The sequence below is a fragment of the Athene noctua genome, chromosome 2 (genome assembly GCF_965140245.1).
Source record: "Athene noctua chromosome 2, bAthNoc1.hap1.1, whole genome shotgun sequence".
Taxonomy (NCBI): Eukaryota; Metazoa; Chordata; class Aves; order Strigiformes; family Strigidae; genus Athene; species Athene noctua.
This window is the reverse complement of record NC_134038.1, coordinates 15,444,352-15,460,712: the sequence shown is the minus strand read 5'-3', so window position 1 is coordinate 15,460,712 and position 16,361 is coordinate 15,444,352. Positions and strand designations below refer to the sequence as shown.

The 16,361-nt window shown below is 42.1% G+C and overlaps 1 protein-coding gene across 1 annotated transcript; it reads left to right on the top strand.

The window, feature by feature from the left end:
• The first annotated feature begins 1,164 nt into the window (after nucleotides 1–1,164).
• Nucleotides 1,165–14,095, top strand: MAL2 (mal, T cell differentiation protein 2). Its single transcript, XM_074897595.1, has 4 exons — nucleotides 1,165–1,394; nucleotides 3,694–3,864; nucleotides 8,879–9,037; nucleotides 12,094–14,095. Exons 1-4 carry the CDS (start codon nucleotides 1,260–1,262, stop codon nucleotides 12,163–12,165), a joined length of 537 nt encoding a protein of 178 aa, XP_074753696.1. The 5' UTR covers nucleotides 1,165–1,259; the 3' UTR covers nucleotides 12,166–14,095.
• Nucleotides 14,096–16,361: the final 2,266 nt, after the last annotated feature.

Sequence of the window (16,361 nt, the reverse complement as noted above, 5' to 3'; positions counted from 1 at the left end):
CTATTTATGTACTAGGTATGCTGGAAGCATGGATGAGTTGTATTTATATGAACCAACTGCTCCCCGCCTAGACCTTGGATTGGGATGAAGAAAGGCATCTCAGGCTGCAGCATTTCTTGTCATCACAAAAGCGCGAGAAACATCACGCATCTAAAAAAAAAGGAATACAGCATTAACACCCTAGCTGGTTCAACCTCCAGAGCAGCTGCACACATTTGCATGAAACCTTTTTAAAATGTAATCTTTAAAATCGCAGCTGTGTATGTTGAAGATAAACACCCAGAAACACTACATGGGATAACACTGGCTGAAACACTGCTTAATCATCCCAGTGACAGGATGCCCCATCCTCTGCCACACCAGGAGAAATAACAAAAATGCCGTATGATGCCACATCCTTCATCTGAGGAAGATATTTATACTAAGAAGCATGAGAAAATGCATTGTAAATGGTCTGATGAACATGTACCTTTCGAGACCTCACCTACCCAAAACTTTTACACTGAACATTTTCTATGACTTTTAAGTGGTTGTAACAGGGTTGGGTCAGATCAAACAAAAAGAAGACACATACAAAAAGTTTTTTTGCTATTTTGAGTGGGTAAACTAGCAGGTTCTTAAAAACAAAGGTACAACTTCCCAATTTCGAAGCCTCAAATATCTGTCACCAGAAGGTAAATAGCAACATTTTGCACACCAGCACTGGGAGATAACGCCCTAGTCTGCCTGCATCTGACTCAGGACTTGCGAACGCGGAGCGCTGCGCTCCGCTGCCCTCCTGGACAGCGCTCCCGGGGCAGCCGGAGGCCACCGGCCGGCCAGGGCACGGCTGCTCGGCCAGGGCACGGCTGCTCGGCCAGGGCACGGCTGCTCGGCCAGGCTCCTCGGGAGAGCCGGGAGGCCCGGGCCGGGCCGCAGTGCCCTCTCGCCCGCCCCACCGCCGGCCGCAGCGCTCGGCCGGCAGAAACTGCCCCTGCCCGCCCGCGCCGCCGCCGTCCAGGGCGGCCCTGGGACCCGGCCGGCCGTGGCGAAGCGAGGCAGGTCCGCCCCGCGGCACCCCGGGGGCGTCCGCCCCGGCCCCGGCCCCGGCCCGGGCGCGGCGGCGGGGCGGGCCCGGCGAGGGGCGGGCAGGAGGGAGGCGGCCGGGGCGGCGCGCACAGGCTCGCCCGCACCTGCTCCCTCCTTCGCCGCCTCCTCCTCGCCCACCTGGCCGCGGTGCGGCCGTCCCCACCGCGCTCGGCAGCCGCCGTCACGGCAACATGCTGCCCAGGGGAGCCTCGTCCATGCCACCGCCTCCCAACCCCGCTGCCTACTTCCCGCCGCCCCGGGTCACTCTGCCCTCGGGCCTGGAGATCCTGCGCACCTACTCGGGAGCCGTCATCTTCCTGGAGATCGTGAGTGCGGGGTGGGGGCGGGCGGGCGGCCGCCGGCCTTCCCGCGCTTTTCCCTCCCCTCGGTGTCCCGCTGCCCCGCGCCCGTCGCCTTCCCGCGTAGGCGGCGGTGCCCGGAGCCGGGGGGACGTGCCTGGGCCCGGGCACCGCCGAGCGGCAGCTCCGCGTCGCCCGCGCTCCTCACCTGCCATTTTGTGAGTGGGAAAGGTGCGGGCGGCCGAGGCAGCGGCAGCGGCGGGCCCCCGGCCTGCTCCGCTCCAGCGCGGGGCCTGGGGCTGTGCCGGGAAGGGCAGCGGGACGCGGCCCCGCTCCCTCCGGCCCGCCCCGGCGTGTTTGCTTACCTCGGGCCGGGCGGCCACGGTGCTGCCCCCCCGCCCGGGCCGGCGGCACCGGGAGGCCCGCAGAGGTGGTTTCACGGCGGTGGTTCGGGCTGTCGAGGACTTTGAGCCACGCGGGGTCCCAGGCCCCAGCACCCGCCATGGAAAGTTACGGCGTCCTTTGCCCGTGTGCGTGTGTTACGGGTCCTGTGCAGACTCCTGTAAGCGGGCGTAATTTCATGTGAGTTAAGACCTTACTGGTGTGCGCAGGGCTGGGGACCTCAGGGCTGAGGTACTGATTAGTAGTAGGAAAACCAAAACAAAACATCTTGTCAAAACTCATCTGATTTTATGAATTCTTTTTTGTGGGGTCAGAGCAGAATGCTTCTTGGGTCCCCGTCTGTGAGATGGATCTCACCCTGCAAGCTGTAAAACTTCACCTGAGCAAAGAGCTTAGAGCCCAAGTCCAGGTGCTAAATGAGGCCCTGAGTCAGGGCGGACAAAAGGTTAATTAGGTTGGCCAACCTATTATACCTCTGACAGCCAGGCTGAAGTTGGCAGGTGTAGTATGAGGGAAATGACACAACGGTGGGCACTGAGATTAGCAGTTTCTACAGTGGTTTCTAAATTTATTTTTAAAGAAGCCTGAAAGGTTGTACACTCAAAATACTGGAAACATTTCATGTGTCTCTCTGTTTAACAGATACTTTCTGCTATTCCTTCTGCTTCCTCACTGCTCATCACTATCTGGTCTCTGAGTAACAGACTTGCACCTGCAGTCTTGTGAAACTAGAGAAAGTTTGGTTCTTCACAACAGCTAAAAAAGGAACCCTAGAGAACAACCTGAAGGCTGATACATAAACTCTTGGGAGCTTTGAACTGAGACTAGCAATGCATCTTTGCATATATGCTGCTGCAATGTAACACAAGAGAGGAACCAACTCATTTTAAAGCAGCATCTTTTGAAAGGTATCTCTCATCCAACCTCGATTCTAAAGGAAGTTTTCTCAATATGCAAATGTAACCTCAGACTTTGTAGTTGTGAATCTATGATTTAAACAGGAAAGTAGTAACTAGCTTGGCAATTGTACTTGTGACTACACAGAACGTTGGATTATGAAATTAAATCTTTCTGTAATGAATATACTTCAGATGGAAATTATTATTTTCTCCAGTTTTTTTCTTCATAAAGAGGCAGGATTTGCAGGGAGAAATAGTACCCTTCCTTAGACCAAGAGGTGATTAAACCAGGCAAGCCTTAGAGTACATAAATTCTCCATCAGCCCATCATAACACAGCATCTCACCACTCATTCACTGCAGTCAGTATACTGAAAAGAAAATTGACATTGCTGAATTCTTCCCCTGGTTATGATAATTCTGGAACGCTGTATGTTTTTCTAGTTATTACAACATAATTTACAACTCACCTTATTCTGTATTCCAGTTTTACCTTTCACTTCATTGCTTAATGTGTTTGCTTTCAGCCTTTTATTACAAATGCATTGAAAAAGAGGATGCAATTTCATCTGTTTTCTGTATCTCATCTGATTAGGACTACGAAACTAATCAGTATGAGATTTAATCAAAACCTGATGTACATCCTTGTCATGCTAACTTTAGTATATATAGAGAGATTTGTACATGTGTGTGTGAACCATGTTTTTACATTTCTTATATTTCCCTCAAAATGAGAGTAAGGGTAAAATTTTCAGCAGCAGCGTGCAAGTCACCTGGGTTTGTAAATCCCATTTTCAAGGCTACTTTAAGAGCTTTTAAGAATTTCAGAGTGGCTTCATCTCACCGGCACTTAGTGCCTATCGTTTCTGAGAACGGCACTTGGGCTCCCTGAGTACTTTTGAAGTGTTTCCTCATAGTTCCTAAAAGTAATCTGAGGACGTATTGCTGTGTGGTATTAGTTCTTAGGCAGAAAGGACTGAATAAAATTTATCTCTCAGTTCATCATCTGTATTCCTTTCCTTGCAGCTGTTTGGAACGATAGTCTGGATTTTGGTAGCTTCTACCCGAGTTCCACTGCCACTGCTGCAGGGATGGGTCATGTTTGTAGCAGTGACTGCGTGGTTCCTGTCCATTGTGTTCCTCTGCGTCTTTCTCTTCGGTTATGCAAATAGAATTGCTGTCAACTGGAACCAGACGGTAAGATTTTTTTTCTTTATTTAAGGAGTCTCTGTTTTTTGACTGAAAATCATGTCATGGAAGTACTGATCCTGAGCCTTAATGCCTGGCGTTCTGTTTTAGCAGAAAGTTTTTTCAAAACAGAGGAATCCAAAACTGGAAGAAGAAAGAGTATGGCTAGAAGGATAATGGAGGAAATACATGACCTGTTTTATGATGTAGGCTGAAAGAGCCAATCTTCTGAAACTGATTGAAGGAGTATACTTGTCCTCCATGAGCAAACAAAATGCATGAGCATCAGGGAGAGGTCTAATTTGACAAGGCATGACAGCAAATTTGTTTAAATATCCAGAAGCTGGACTGGAAATTGGAAAATATTTTCTGACTATTAGAGAGGTGGTAGTAACACTCTGTGAATAATTGGGGGGGTAGAAAGATACGTCTGATATTGTAAAGAATGTGATACATTTGTGAACATGGTGTGATGTGGTTGTCTGAGATGGCACTGACTGGTCTGAAGCACTCATGACCTAAGAAAGTCTTCTGCTGACTTTTGGGTCAATTCCTTAAGGCTTGGGCAGCATTGGTGAGTGGCTGTTAGACCTTAGGTAGTCAAAGACAACATAACCTGCAATATGATATAGCTTAACATCTTTTTAGGAGACTTAATATTTATCTTTCTTAGAGGAAGCTTGTTGAGACTACAGATATCATTATACTCTGCTCAGCTTTTCTTCATTGTGAAGGCAAGACAATTCTTGCTGTAATGGATTGTTATGGCTTGTGCCAGTAGTTCTCACAGACTGTACCTTCTAGTTAAAAAAGGGAAGCTGTTGGCTCCAGTTTTTACCAACTGCATGGTACCTCAGGTTATTGACTGCTAATTTATGTCCCCCTTTGTTGTCATTAACTGCTTTTTACTTTGAGTCTTTAGCGCTCAAGTAGTTGAGCACAAGATGTCTTGTATTACTGGAAGTGAATAATAAGAGGTGGCAAAACTGTGATCAGAATGGCAATTTCAAGAAAAATCTTCCAAAAGGACCAGAACTTCTAAAATACTAAAGTATAGCTGTTTGTAACTGCTGATCAACTTCACTTGCCTCCTATGTGGCTTAGTCTTCCTACTGACACTTTTCTTGATCATAGCTGGAATGGAATTGTGTGCTTTGGTATCAACATCTGTGATTATTTATCTGTTCGAGTTATTCATGGACAGTCCCTTAAAACAAAAAGTCTTTAAAGGAAATCGTAGAGCTTTATGAGTTTGGGACTCTTATCTGATAACTAAAAAGCTCATCAATAGTAGTAGACTGGATTCTATGAAAACAAACTTTAGCACTTTTATAGTGAATACACATACATGGTCAGCTTTATAGCACAATACAGACAGTAATTAGGCTAGTAATGAGTTACAATTAGAGAGACCTTCACAGGGATTTATGCTGCGACATCCTCACAAGTTATGATGCAACAAAGCCCTTGAGCATGTGCCTAACTTAAGTAAATTAATAGTGTCCTGGGTTTCATTGAAACTGTTTGCCAATTTACAATCATGCATCTATTTAAAAGTTGCTGGGTGAGTGCATAGCCTTTCATAGATGGAAAATGCTATACATATGTTCATCATATAATAATTGTGTGTGTCTTACACAGTGGCTACTTGATGCTGGTACTGTACTTTTGGCCCCTTGTATATGATAAATTACTGAAAAACTTATGTCAGGAAGTTGCTACACGACTTGTATAAAAGCCGCATCTGTGGGACTCTAACTTAATCTAAAAAGCTGTTATAACTTAGTCAACGTTTTAAATAAATACAGATTTAATAATTTTATCTCTAACATGGTAGCTGAAATCCAGCCCCTTCCAGCTGTCAGTGAAAATAACACTAGATCATTTGACGACTCTTTTCAGGTACCCAAATGTTCTGTAACTTGGCACTAAACTCTTCGGCAGCACTTTACAAGGAGCTTTTTTATCTTCTGTTGCAAATAAATAATTACTAGAAACACTAAAACTATTACTACAAAATATAAAGTTGTACCTGTTCATCTTAGGTTGGCATGTGTTTAGATAAATACATGGGCTTTGCTCTTTCATAATTTAAATTTGCAGTCGAACTCAGAAGCTACAGGTCATTAGATCAGGTCAAAAATGGGAAGAGTCATGGCTCGGGTATATTGGAGTACTATAGCTTCATATAGAGATTGATGAACAAATGTGGTTTAAGACTCCAGGGCTTTAAAAAATAACATGGAACTCTGACATCCCTGCATTTAGTAACACCTTACATTGTAAGTAGCTCCATTGATACTAATAGAGTTACTTAAAAAGTAAGATGCTACACGGTGAAAAGATGAGGGCAAATATGGACCTTATGGAGGTATATGACTCTCTACATCACTGTATTAAACCAGATGGTGTGACAAATACTGTCCTTTACTGACTTTCAACATGCTCATTTACAAAATTAAATATGAACTAACATACCATGCAGATCCGGTAGTGTTTTACATACACTTTGTATGAGGTTTCAATGATTGTACAAGTGTGGAGGCAAGGGAGAGTCAGGCACCATGCTGCCAATGCTAAAATTCAGCACCATGCTAAAACAGAGCAAACCCTTCCTTCTAAGATCTTGAGGCTTTTTGGTTACAGAAACCATAACCATACAAACATGAAACCTTACTGATGCTTTACTGTAATTGCTGCCAGAATGACATTAGAGGGTTTGGCAGGAGAAGGAAGGAAATTAAAGAGTTTGTCTTCTGAAAATACCTCTCATATATGTAGTCAGCACTGTCTTCCTCATGGAGCTGTTCGTGCTCCTTTGTGAGCAATGGCGCCAAAAGGGTACTGCTGGTAACACTGATGTAGTTGCATGCTAGGTATTTAGCAGGCCAAGAATAGTGGGTGTCCTTGGTTAACCGTGGGTTTACACAGACCTTTCAAGTTGCTGGAATCCTGTGCTATGAAATGGGTATGTCAGGCCATGATATGGGGTCTAGTATTTGTCACACAGTGAGCACATGCCTGCCTGCAGACTGACATGGTGCGCGTCGGCGGTAGCGTGAAAGATGTGCCTGTGTGTCTGCAGCTCCAGTGGGCGGGAGAAGCCACAACAGTAGGTGTCCGGGGGAAGTGCCTCCCCCAGCTGCAGTAGAGCACTGCAGCTTCTCTGATGCTTCAGCGCTCTCATGCTGGAGTAGGTCCCTACTGTTTTTCTATGAGCTACACATGTTACAGCAGAGCTGGAGACTGAGGGAATGTGTCTTATGCCCAAAGCTTGAGATCTGGCAAGCCTAGCACATAAAGGCTAAGTCAGGAAGCCACCCTCTTCCCCCTTAGGTTCTCAGTTCTGTTGATGTCAGTGGGGCCTTCCTGGTGGTACTCCAAGAGGAAGTAATTGTTTAAAAAATAGGAGGAAAAAAACCCCACAACAGCCAGGGTAGGAAAACAGAAGTTGGGTATTACCAAATCTTGGATTCCCAGTAATGAGCAGTCATTAAGAAAAGTAGTACACTCTGTGACCTAACCTCAAATGAGCAAATGATTTTTACTTAAGAGAAAATTATTTTCTGATCTAAGTGGAATGGGAAGCTGTAGTAGCAGCTTATATTGTAACTTATCCAAACTGACTAGGGTGTGATTTAAGCTGCTATCAAATATGGAACAACTGACAAGGTTGAAAAGAAAATTCTTTCAATAAAAAGAAAATCTCACATCTATGAAGAAATGATTCTTTGTAGGGGGAGGGAAATGCAGCACATTCTCATTTCAGTATCAGTCAGTAGGTAAGGCTCTTCACAGTAATTTCTGGTGCATATGAATGCTGTCTGCAGTTGTGATGGACTCGCATGTGGTGTACCCTGGGTTCTCACTCTTGGCATACTGGTAGTCCATTGCACCCAAGTGAATTAAAAGTGCATAAAGAATTCATTAGTGCTGGAGACAGACTATATAATATAGATAATATAATCAAAAAGCGTACGTGTGTATAAATTTAAAAATTGTGTCTGTCTTTTGCAGACCTGCATAGGTGTAATAGGCACAATGTAGACGTATGGACTCAGGAGCTGAGTGCAGTGCAAGTGTCAGCTTTGCAGATGCAACACGGAAGGAGATGTTACAAGAATATTTTAGACATTTTAAAGCTGTACTGGAATATGTCTTGGATCTTGCTGTGTGGAACACTGGACTCTGGAATATAACCCGCAAAGAGATTTAGGCACCAGGGCTGCCTTTTCATGTGCTCTAGTAATGGAATCCAGAAATGAGAGTGAGATGTTTAAACCTTGTATTCAGCTAGCATTCACCACAGAGGAGGGGATTGCCTAAAGAAGGCCAGGAAAAAAGCATATTTAAAGTAAATCCTAACTCCTGCCCTCTCAAGTCTTTGGCATTTTATTGCACAGTATCATGAAGTACTTCCAATTTACTGTATTTTTTAGTAGAGCCAAGACAGAGTGAGTTGAGGAAATGCCTCAGTTCTTGGTTTCTGATTGTATCAGGAGGTAAACTCCAGCTATGTCAAGGCTGAGGTGTTTCTGGGTATTTACAGAAGCAAAATTTAACCATGGAGGGGGACTTTGGGAACTTGGGTTATAGCTGAGAAGGGGTTTGGGGGACTGCAAACTTGTGTTATACTGCTTAAATTGTGGTAATGGTGGCCTGTATGTCCCTTTTTATCTAAGCTGTATGAAGGGAGAGTTCTATAAGCTCTAATAGCTTTAAAGTGATCTAAAAAGTCAGTGTAGGTACATGTAGATGAGCACATGCCTCTTAATTTGGAAGAATGTAGGGTTTGGGGAGAGGGAGAATTGCCATTTATCACTAATTATGTCAGTTGCTTATGATTGCAAGCGACTGTGAAAACACATCCAGGTTAAGCTTTGGGATGGATTTAACACTGCTTATCTAACGTTACTGTTATCAGTGCTCATTTCATGTTTCAGTGTTAGGTTTCACTTGTACTGAGACTAGAAGAATTAGGTATGTATTGCAGCCCAGACTGATTCTATTATTTGCTTTTCAGGATTTTCTTTTCCATGGGGCTACTTTTGTCTTTTATTTTGGAGCTTTTCTACTGCAAGCAGCAACTACATCTCTGCATCACCTTCCCCGCAAATTCAATTCCACTACACAAGAGAAGATTCTAGCTGATCATGAATATAACATAAGCATAGCAGCCTCGGTATGTATTTCATATATTTGTATCTGTGGAACAGAAGTCTGTTGTAAGCCCTTGTAGCCAACCATTCAGCTTGGGAACGTAATAGCAAGCTAGAATAGACAGAAGAGCGGTGAGAGAAAGGCTTGTCCTTGAGAGCAGCAAATAGTGTCTAATAGTGACATGCAAAAAAATATTGGAATAAGCTAAAGCTGATGTGATAGATGCTCAGTTGCTGCTCTTACTGTAGTGTCTTAAATATATGATCGCTACAGCTTATAATTTTTAGAAGAGATATTTTGTAAAAGCAGTGTTGGTTGTTAAAATAGAATAAAAAGATAACAACTGAGCCTTCATCAAAGCATCAGATGTGAATTTCATGTGCTCAAATTTTCAGTTGCTTTTTTTTATACCGTTTAGATAGTCCTGAACATGCCAACATGAACAAGCCTTGGACTAGCTCCTTGTGAAGCTCCAGATATGTATTTACTACATCAGTCCTAAAAGTTATCTGTAAGGACTGTGCTGTCTCTTATGGCAAGGATTAGAGTGCTTTTATTGATAGCCTGAGCTCAGACTGCACAATTCACGCTGTAGTTGCATCATCACTGAATCACTGTATCTGGTGATGTGGGTGTGCGTAGCTGAGTCCGAAAATATACCAGGCTCTAGCTTTTGGCCTGGCTGGAATCCTGAAGGGCAAGTAGAAGTGTGCCAGTAGGCTTAACTTAAAGAACTGGAACGATTGCTTTTACTCTTTTTTTACCATTCAGAGGGTCTTGCATACTTCAGAGAACTGTATATGTTTATTAAGCTCCTAAAACCCTCTGTGGGTATCTGTTCTTCTTAAAACTAAATACATCATAAATTTTTCACAGTAAACACCTTCATTTCATCTTAAAATAAAGACAGATCATAGAATCATAGAATGGTTTGGGTTGGATGAGACTTTAAAGCTCATCTAGTTCCACCCCCCTGCCATGGGCAGGGACACCTTCCACTAGCCCAGGTTGCTCAAAGCCCCGTCCAACCTGGCCTTGAACACTGCCAGGGAGGGGGCAGCCACAACTCCTCTGGGCACAATGAACATGAGGTGTAAGGTTCTTTTTTGCAAGAGGAGAATAAAAAGTAAAGGCCTTTTCCTTTGGCAAGCCAGTCTCTGGAGGGGTGAGGTGGGCATGTTGGTCTCCAAGTCCAGAGTACCTCACCTTTACCCACTTACTGGTAACACACTGGAGCACACCTGATCCCTCTGTGGCCATGTGGCTGTTGTGGTTTAACCCCAGACAGCAAGCTCGCTCACTCCCCCCCTTCCACCCTGTGGGATGGGGGAGAGAATTGGGGGAGAAAAAAAAGTAAAAGTCATGGGTTGAGATAAAAACAGTTTAATAGGACAGAAAAGGGAGGGAAAATAATAATAATAGAATATACTAAACAGGTGACACACAATGCAGTTGCTTGCCATCTGCTGACTGATGCCAAGCCAATCCCCAAGCCACGGAGTCCCCCAGCCAACTCCTTCCATTTATATACTGGGCATGACATCATATGGTATGGAATATCCCTTTGGCCAGTTGAGGTCGACTGTCCGTCCTGGCTGTGTCCCCTCCCAGCTTCTCATGTGCTCCCAGCCTCCATTGGCAGGGCAGTGTGAGAAGCTGAAAAGTCCTTGGCTTAGCAAAAACGCTGCTTAGCAACAACTAAAATATCATTGTCTTCTCAACATTATTCTCATCCCAAATCCAAAACACAGCACTGTACCAGCTACTAGGAAGAATATTAACTTTATTGCAGCTGAAACCAGGACAATGGCACAAGGACAGAGGTAGTGTCTCATAGCTGTGCCTGAACTAAGGAAGGGCTTTATACCAAGCAAGTATCTCAAATTCTACCCCTAAGTGTAGCTCTTCAATCCCTGTTCAGTGTGTTCAGATCCCACTGAATATATGGTCACTTCTGTCATTTACTGGGGACCCTTTCCCCTTACCATACTATTTTTCCGAGGGAGAATTCAGTTCTTGAAGGCCCTTAAATCCCTGTCAAGAGTCTTTTGTAACTTGCCTTAGTATTTTTAATTAAGAGAAGCTGGGAAATGGTGAATCGGATAACTGTAGTATTTAGTGTCTTTGCATTTTTTCTAAAAGTACGTAGTTTGAAAGTCAGGACATAAAGAAAAAAATTTTAATCCTTTGAAACACTTAATTAAAACAGTCCTGTGATCTAGATGGAAAAAGATAAAAGGTTAACATTTTGGTTTTTGAAATTATTTTGTATACTGTGATTAAAAACATCTATGTTCATTTTGTATTGGTGATAGTTCTATGGTGTAGCATCTGTTCAAAACTTTGTCACATTAACACTTGGATTGAAAGCAACGGATAAGTTATTACAACATGATTGAATTAGTATGTTCTAAGAGACAGAATCTATCGTTAGCACCGGACAATACAAGAAACTTTTCCTCAGCAATACAGTTTTTAATTTCTTCCTTCTGGTTTACATTATATAGTCAAGTTTGCTGTGGCGTGACCTTCAGTTCAAATCTATTAAATTCAGTTCTTGAGCAGTAGTAACTTCCCAGCATTTCTCAGGCAGTTGTTCTAATGGCTGGTTTCTTGGTCAAGGAGGCTGGTTTTGAAGCTGTTTCTGTATTTCTGCAAGTAAAAAGTGTTCTGTTTAGAGGGATATCTTAGGTGTTGGCTGGTAAAGGCATTCACTTGGAAACGAATCTGAGATTAATGTTTGATCAGTCTAGGTAAGAGAAAACTGAAATATGTGGCATACATACACATGATTACTTTGTACCATAACTTATGCAGACATTCTGTTTCATAATCTATTTCAGAGTGTGTTGTGAAGCAAGCAAGTAAATTAAAAGCAGTAACATGGGGTTATAATGGAGAGGTTCATGAAAAAACTTCAGGGGATCCCAAATCTACCTTAAGTATTTTGGCCGGGGAGGGTGATTTTTGAATCATTTGTGTTCCTGTATTAATTTAGAACAGAAATAAAAAGTAGAACAATATAATGTGTGATTCAATTTTTTTCTTTTTTTCTTCTTTTTTTCCCTGTTCCTTTAGATTTTTGCCTTTGCAACAGCTGTTTGTTATGGTTGCAGCACAGCCCTGGCTTTAAGGAGATGGAGGCTATAGCAGTTGAAGAGAAGGTTAATGCCGGAGTGTTCTACTTCAGATCAAACTAAGTACTGTTTGTATGCTTTACTGTAATTCCAAGAAGACTTTTTTTTGCTTAAAATCTGTTTTAAAGTGCTGAAATGCAAATAACCCCTAATCAGGATTTCCTTAACGGAAGTTTCCATCTCTGCCCTTTCTAATTTTTACTTTTATTGTGTACTCTTCAGAAGCATACTCATTGTATGGTATTACAGAGTTCAGGGATGAACAGATGTGTCGGCAAATAACAGAATTCTAGCACTAAATCAGAAGAGGAAGAAAATGGAAACTAAACCAACATGTTAACTGCATAGGCAGCTAAAAAGCTCTCCCCTTGTTAAGTCCTGGGAGTGGGCCTTCACTGTTTTCAGCATTACAGTGCGTTCCACACAGGTAGAGCCTCGAGGCTCCTTGTGGAGTCATGGGTTACCTGTGTGCTGCTCCTTGTATGATCAGAGCCCAAGCTGACTTTGTGATGCCAACCTAGTATGTATATTATTAACTTTGATGTACAGAGAAAATATTTTAAATATCCATCCAGTTAAATCTTTTTATACTCTTTTTATATCTATATACATCTATGGTCATCTGATCCTTAAAGCTTACTGTATTCCTTAGTAGATGGAAACTGTTTGGGACTGTCAGTCAGTAGTTCGTTAGTTTTAGGAATTTAGCTTAATCAAATCTATTTATACTGCAAAACAAAACAGTGCATTTGTGTTGTGTGTGTATATACATGGTATATTTTTGTTTAACAGGAATATTTGCACTGTTTTACTTCCTTTGAGTACAGCTTTGTTTTGTTACTTAAAGTGCTGCATTTGTTACTTATTATGTGAGTCAATATCATTTGAATGGAATGTTACCAAATGGTGAATAATGTCTGACTTCAATTCTTGCAGTGTATTACTTGTTGCATTCTAAACCTGCAGTGTTGTAAAGGTGTTTTTATTTGGACAGATGCCTATGCAACATCTTACTGAAAGCAGTGGAATGCAAAGCAGTCCGCCCACTATGGAGTTTGCTTTTGGCATGAAGTTTAATTGAGCCTCTTTTGAATATCCCTGTTGTATAATTACATGCAATATTATATATAGAAAATTAATTTAACAAAACTAAACGACAACATTGCGCTCTGCCCCTAACACTCATGCTGTTTTGCAGATGGTGAAACTTTTTTTTACAGTGCTAGTAAATAATTTTTGCTCTTGTGAATAGTGCCAAATTGATAACCTGGGAGAATAAAGTCTCCCTGTCATTCATAAAACAGCTTGCTCACCACATCTTGCCAGTACACCTGAATATTCTGTAGTGGTTGGGTAAGGGAAGACAGGACTTTCTTCATTCCCAGGCCTACTCATTCTCCTTGAGCCAACAGGGGTGTCTGCTATGAAGGTTATTTTATCAAACTTGTCAGGTACAAAGATCTCTGAGAGCCAGCCACCCCCAGTAGTGCCCTGCAGTCCCTGCTGGCCCAGGACAGGTTCTTAGGGACGACATAGCAGTGAGTGGCAGCCCTTCTGACTACTGGAACCACTCGGTCATCCTGAATTACTGCAATGGGATGTTTTCATGTATCTTGTTTTCTGAAATTTTTATCTTACAAAGATTTTGTACTCTGGCTGATTTTTTTTTTTTTTTTTTCTAATTCTCTACTTGCATTGAAACTTGTTTTGTGAACATTTTATCTAGAGCCATATACTTTTAAAATACTTCATATTGTATAAAATATATTTACACTGGAGTATACGGATGAAGGTATATAACAAAGACTTATGCTAAGCAGCATTAAAGTTACTTATATTTATGGCATTAGCCTGGTTATTAATTTTGTCTTTGGAAACTATCAAAAAACTACTTTGCAATTTGAGCTGACATATAAAATCATAAAATAAAATTAAAGCTAACATTTCTTGAGAAGGCACAGTTACATTGGTGCTACTTTTGTATAGCAGTTTGCCACATGACAAAGCCTCAGTATTAGTGAGGAGAAGAGTAAGGTTGGCTACAACATTACAGATGGACGCTGATCTTTGGTGTGGTTTCTGCTTCGTCCGGCAACCTGGATGTGCACGGCACACCACAGACTGCACGCCGCAGCCACAGTCTCTGTGGCCAACTAGGATGATGAGGGAAAGATCTTAACTTTTTGCCTATTTAAACCTAAGAGTATGAATCCCACATGTGGTGTCAATTATAAAGCTGTCAAAGTTTAGTTGGCATTTGCATCTAATCTCTGAGTTCAAAGCCGAGGTGTAAAGATCATGACTGATGGGTGCTATTCAAGTCTCTTAAGCTACTTGTAGAAGTCCAGATAGCAGAGTGTAGTTAGGGTAGCATGGAAACTGTTTGTATAGTGAGGAAAGGTTGAACTTTCCCTCTTAAGTATCAAAGACAAACAAAGGGCAGAGAAGAGGTAAAGGTAAAAACTACAGTAATGAAGAGCAGCTTTCATAGCTAAAAAGGAGTGAAAGAATCTATACAAGGAGTTTTGCTGTACTTTGAGGAAGATCTAAGGAAGTTCACACCAGAACAAGCAGTTACATTCTTTCAAAAATGAAAAAAAGCTAGTAGTTCATTTTGTATTATTTCATACAGGGAGCTAAAAGGATAGGTGTGACTCAGAAGTGGTATGTGCGTGCTGGGATGTCTGTATGCAAATATTGATATGGGAATAACACGTAATCCTTGTGATAGGTATTATAGCTGATACATGCGAGCTCGTTCTAATAAATCACACTTCCCTGTACAAAAATTCCCCCAAGCCTATGACCTTGGAGAAGACAAACTTGGACCTCTCCAAAGAATGGAAGGAGTAGGGGAGGACATAGGGAGGTAATTTATTCAATGAATTCAAGGTGAAAGGAATGAGATACCAAATCGTGTTTTCATCAAACATTTCTATTTGATGTGAAGCTGCAGTGAAGGAGTATCTAAGATACCATGCAGGTCCCTACTCTTAGAAACAAAATAATTCATGGTATTTTAGATACCATTGTGTAGTACCTGCTGGTAAATAAGCTCTCTTGAAGGAGACTTTCCTTCAAAGGGTGCAGAGACAAGCAACAGTTTGTTGCTTATTTCTAAAGAGCAATGAAAGTGCTCATTTTGGAAATCTAAAACTTTGTTAGAACTTGCTCAGAAAATATGCACAGTAAGTGCTTCACAGAAGTCCTGACTCTGCTTCTGTCTTGCTGAGTGCCTGGATTAACCCAAAGCAATCAGTCTATACAGATTCTCATTTCTCTGGCTGTGTACATTGGTTATAACTCCTGATGTGGATAAAGTTATGTTGCTGTAAAATGCTGCATTAAAACACAGCTGTAAAAGGTGAGAGAGGCAGAACCAGTGATCACACAAATCTGTGCCCTTCATAGAAAGTTAAAGAAAAAACACTGGAAAATTGCTAGACCAGTGTCTTCTCTCTGTTTAGCTTCCAAAACGAGATGACAGTGTTGACTTCTGTTGCACTTCCTCTAATCATGGTATTTTTGCATTTGCTTTATAACTTTAAAAAATACTGGCATCCATCATTTTCCTATCTGAATTTGAAAAAATAATCTTAAGAGAGCTTAAAACACTGATAGCTTATTTGTTCCATTTTTATCTATGTACTGTGGAATTGGTCTCTGAACTCTAGTGTCCTGATGCATTTCACGCTCCATTGCCAGGCTGTCCGGTTGCATGGAAAGGCTTCCCAGGTCTTGTTTGGGGATAACGGTGAAGCATGAGTTCTCAAACTGAGATGCAAATAGGACATCTCTTTTCAATCTTAAAAAAAAAAAACTTGGAAGTGAGATCATGTTGTATTTCTTTCTCAGCTGTATTTTGCACAAGTGGTCATGACACATTGGTCTTTGTTGAGACATAGAAACACATCAGAAGCAAATCTGATGTATTAAAATCAGTAAACAGCAATGGAAAGTATTTGATTTTTTTTTTTTAAGTTGAGTTCAGCATGACTGGTCCCCTTTCTCCAACTGGGTTACATTTTTTTTGGTCCATGATGGTGCTTGTCTAAACTCCTTTGTAATTTGAGCAGCTCAGAATTTACTGTATTTGTCCTCAAGGTGCTTCTGGAAGGAGGAGGAGTGCTATTCTCATTTCACAGGTGGGAAACTCAGACACAGAGACACTAAGCAACTTGTTTGCCAAAGGCCTTGCATGGGAAATCT

What these genes read in the sequence shown, in the direction of transcription:
- MAL2 (XM_074897595.1), top strand. Translation starts at nt 1,260, where the DNA reads ATGCTGCCCAGGGGAGCCTCGTCCATGCCACCGCCTCCCAACCCCGCT. An exon ending in CCGTCATCTTCCTGGAGATC is followed by an intron (nt 1,395 to 3,693) that starts GTGAGTGCGGGG and finishes CTTTCCTTGCAG; the next exon opens with CTGTTTGGAACGATAGTCTG. An exon ending in CTGTCAACTGGAACCAGACG is followed by an intron (nt 3,865 to 8,878) that starts GTAAGATTTTTT and finishes TTTGCTTTTCAG; the next exon opens with GATTTTCTTTTCCATGGGGC.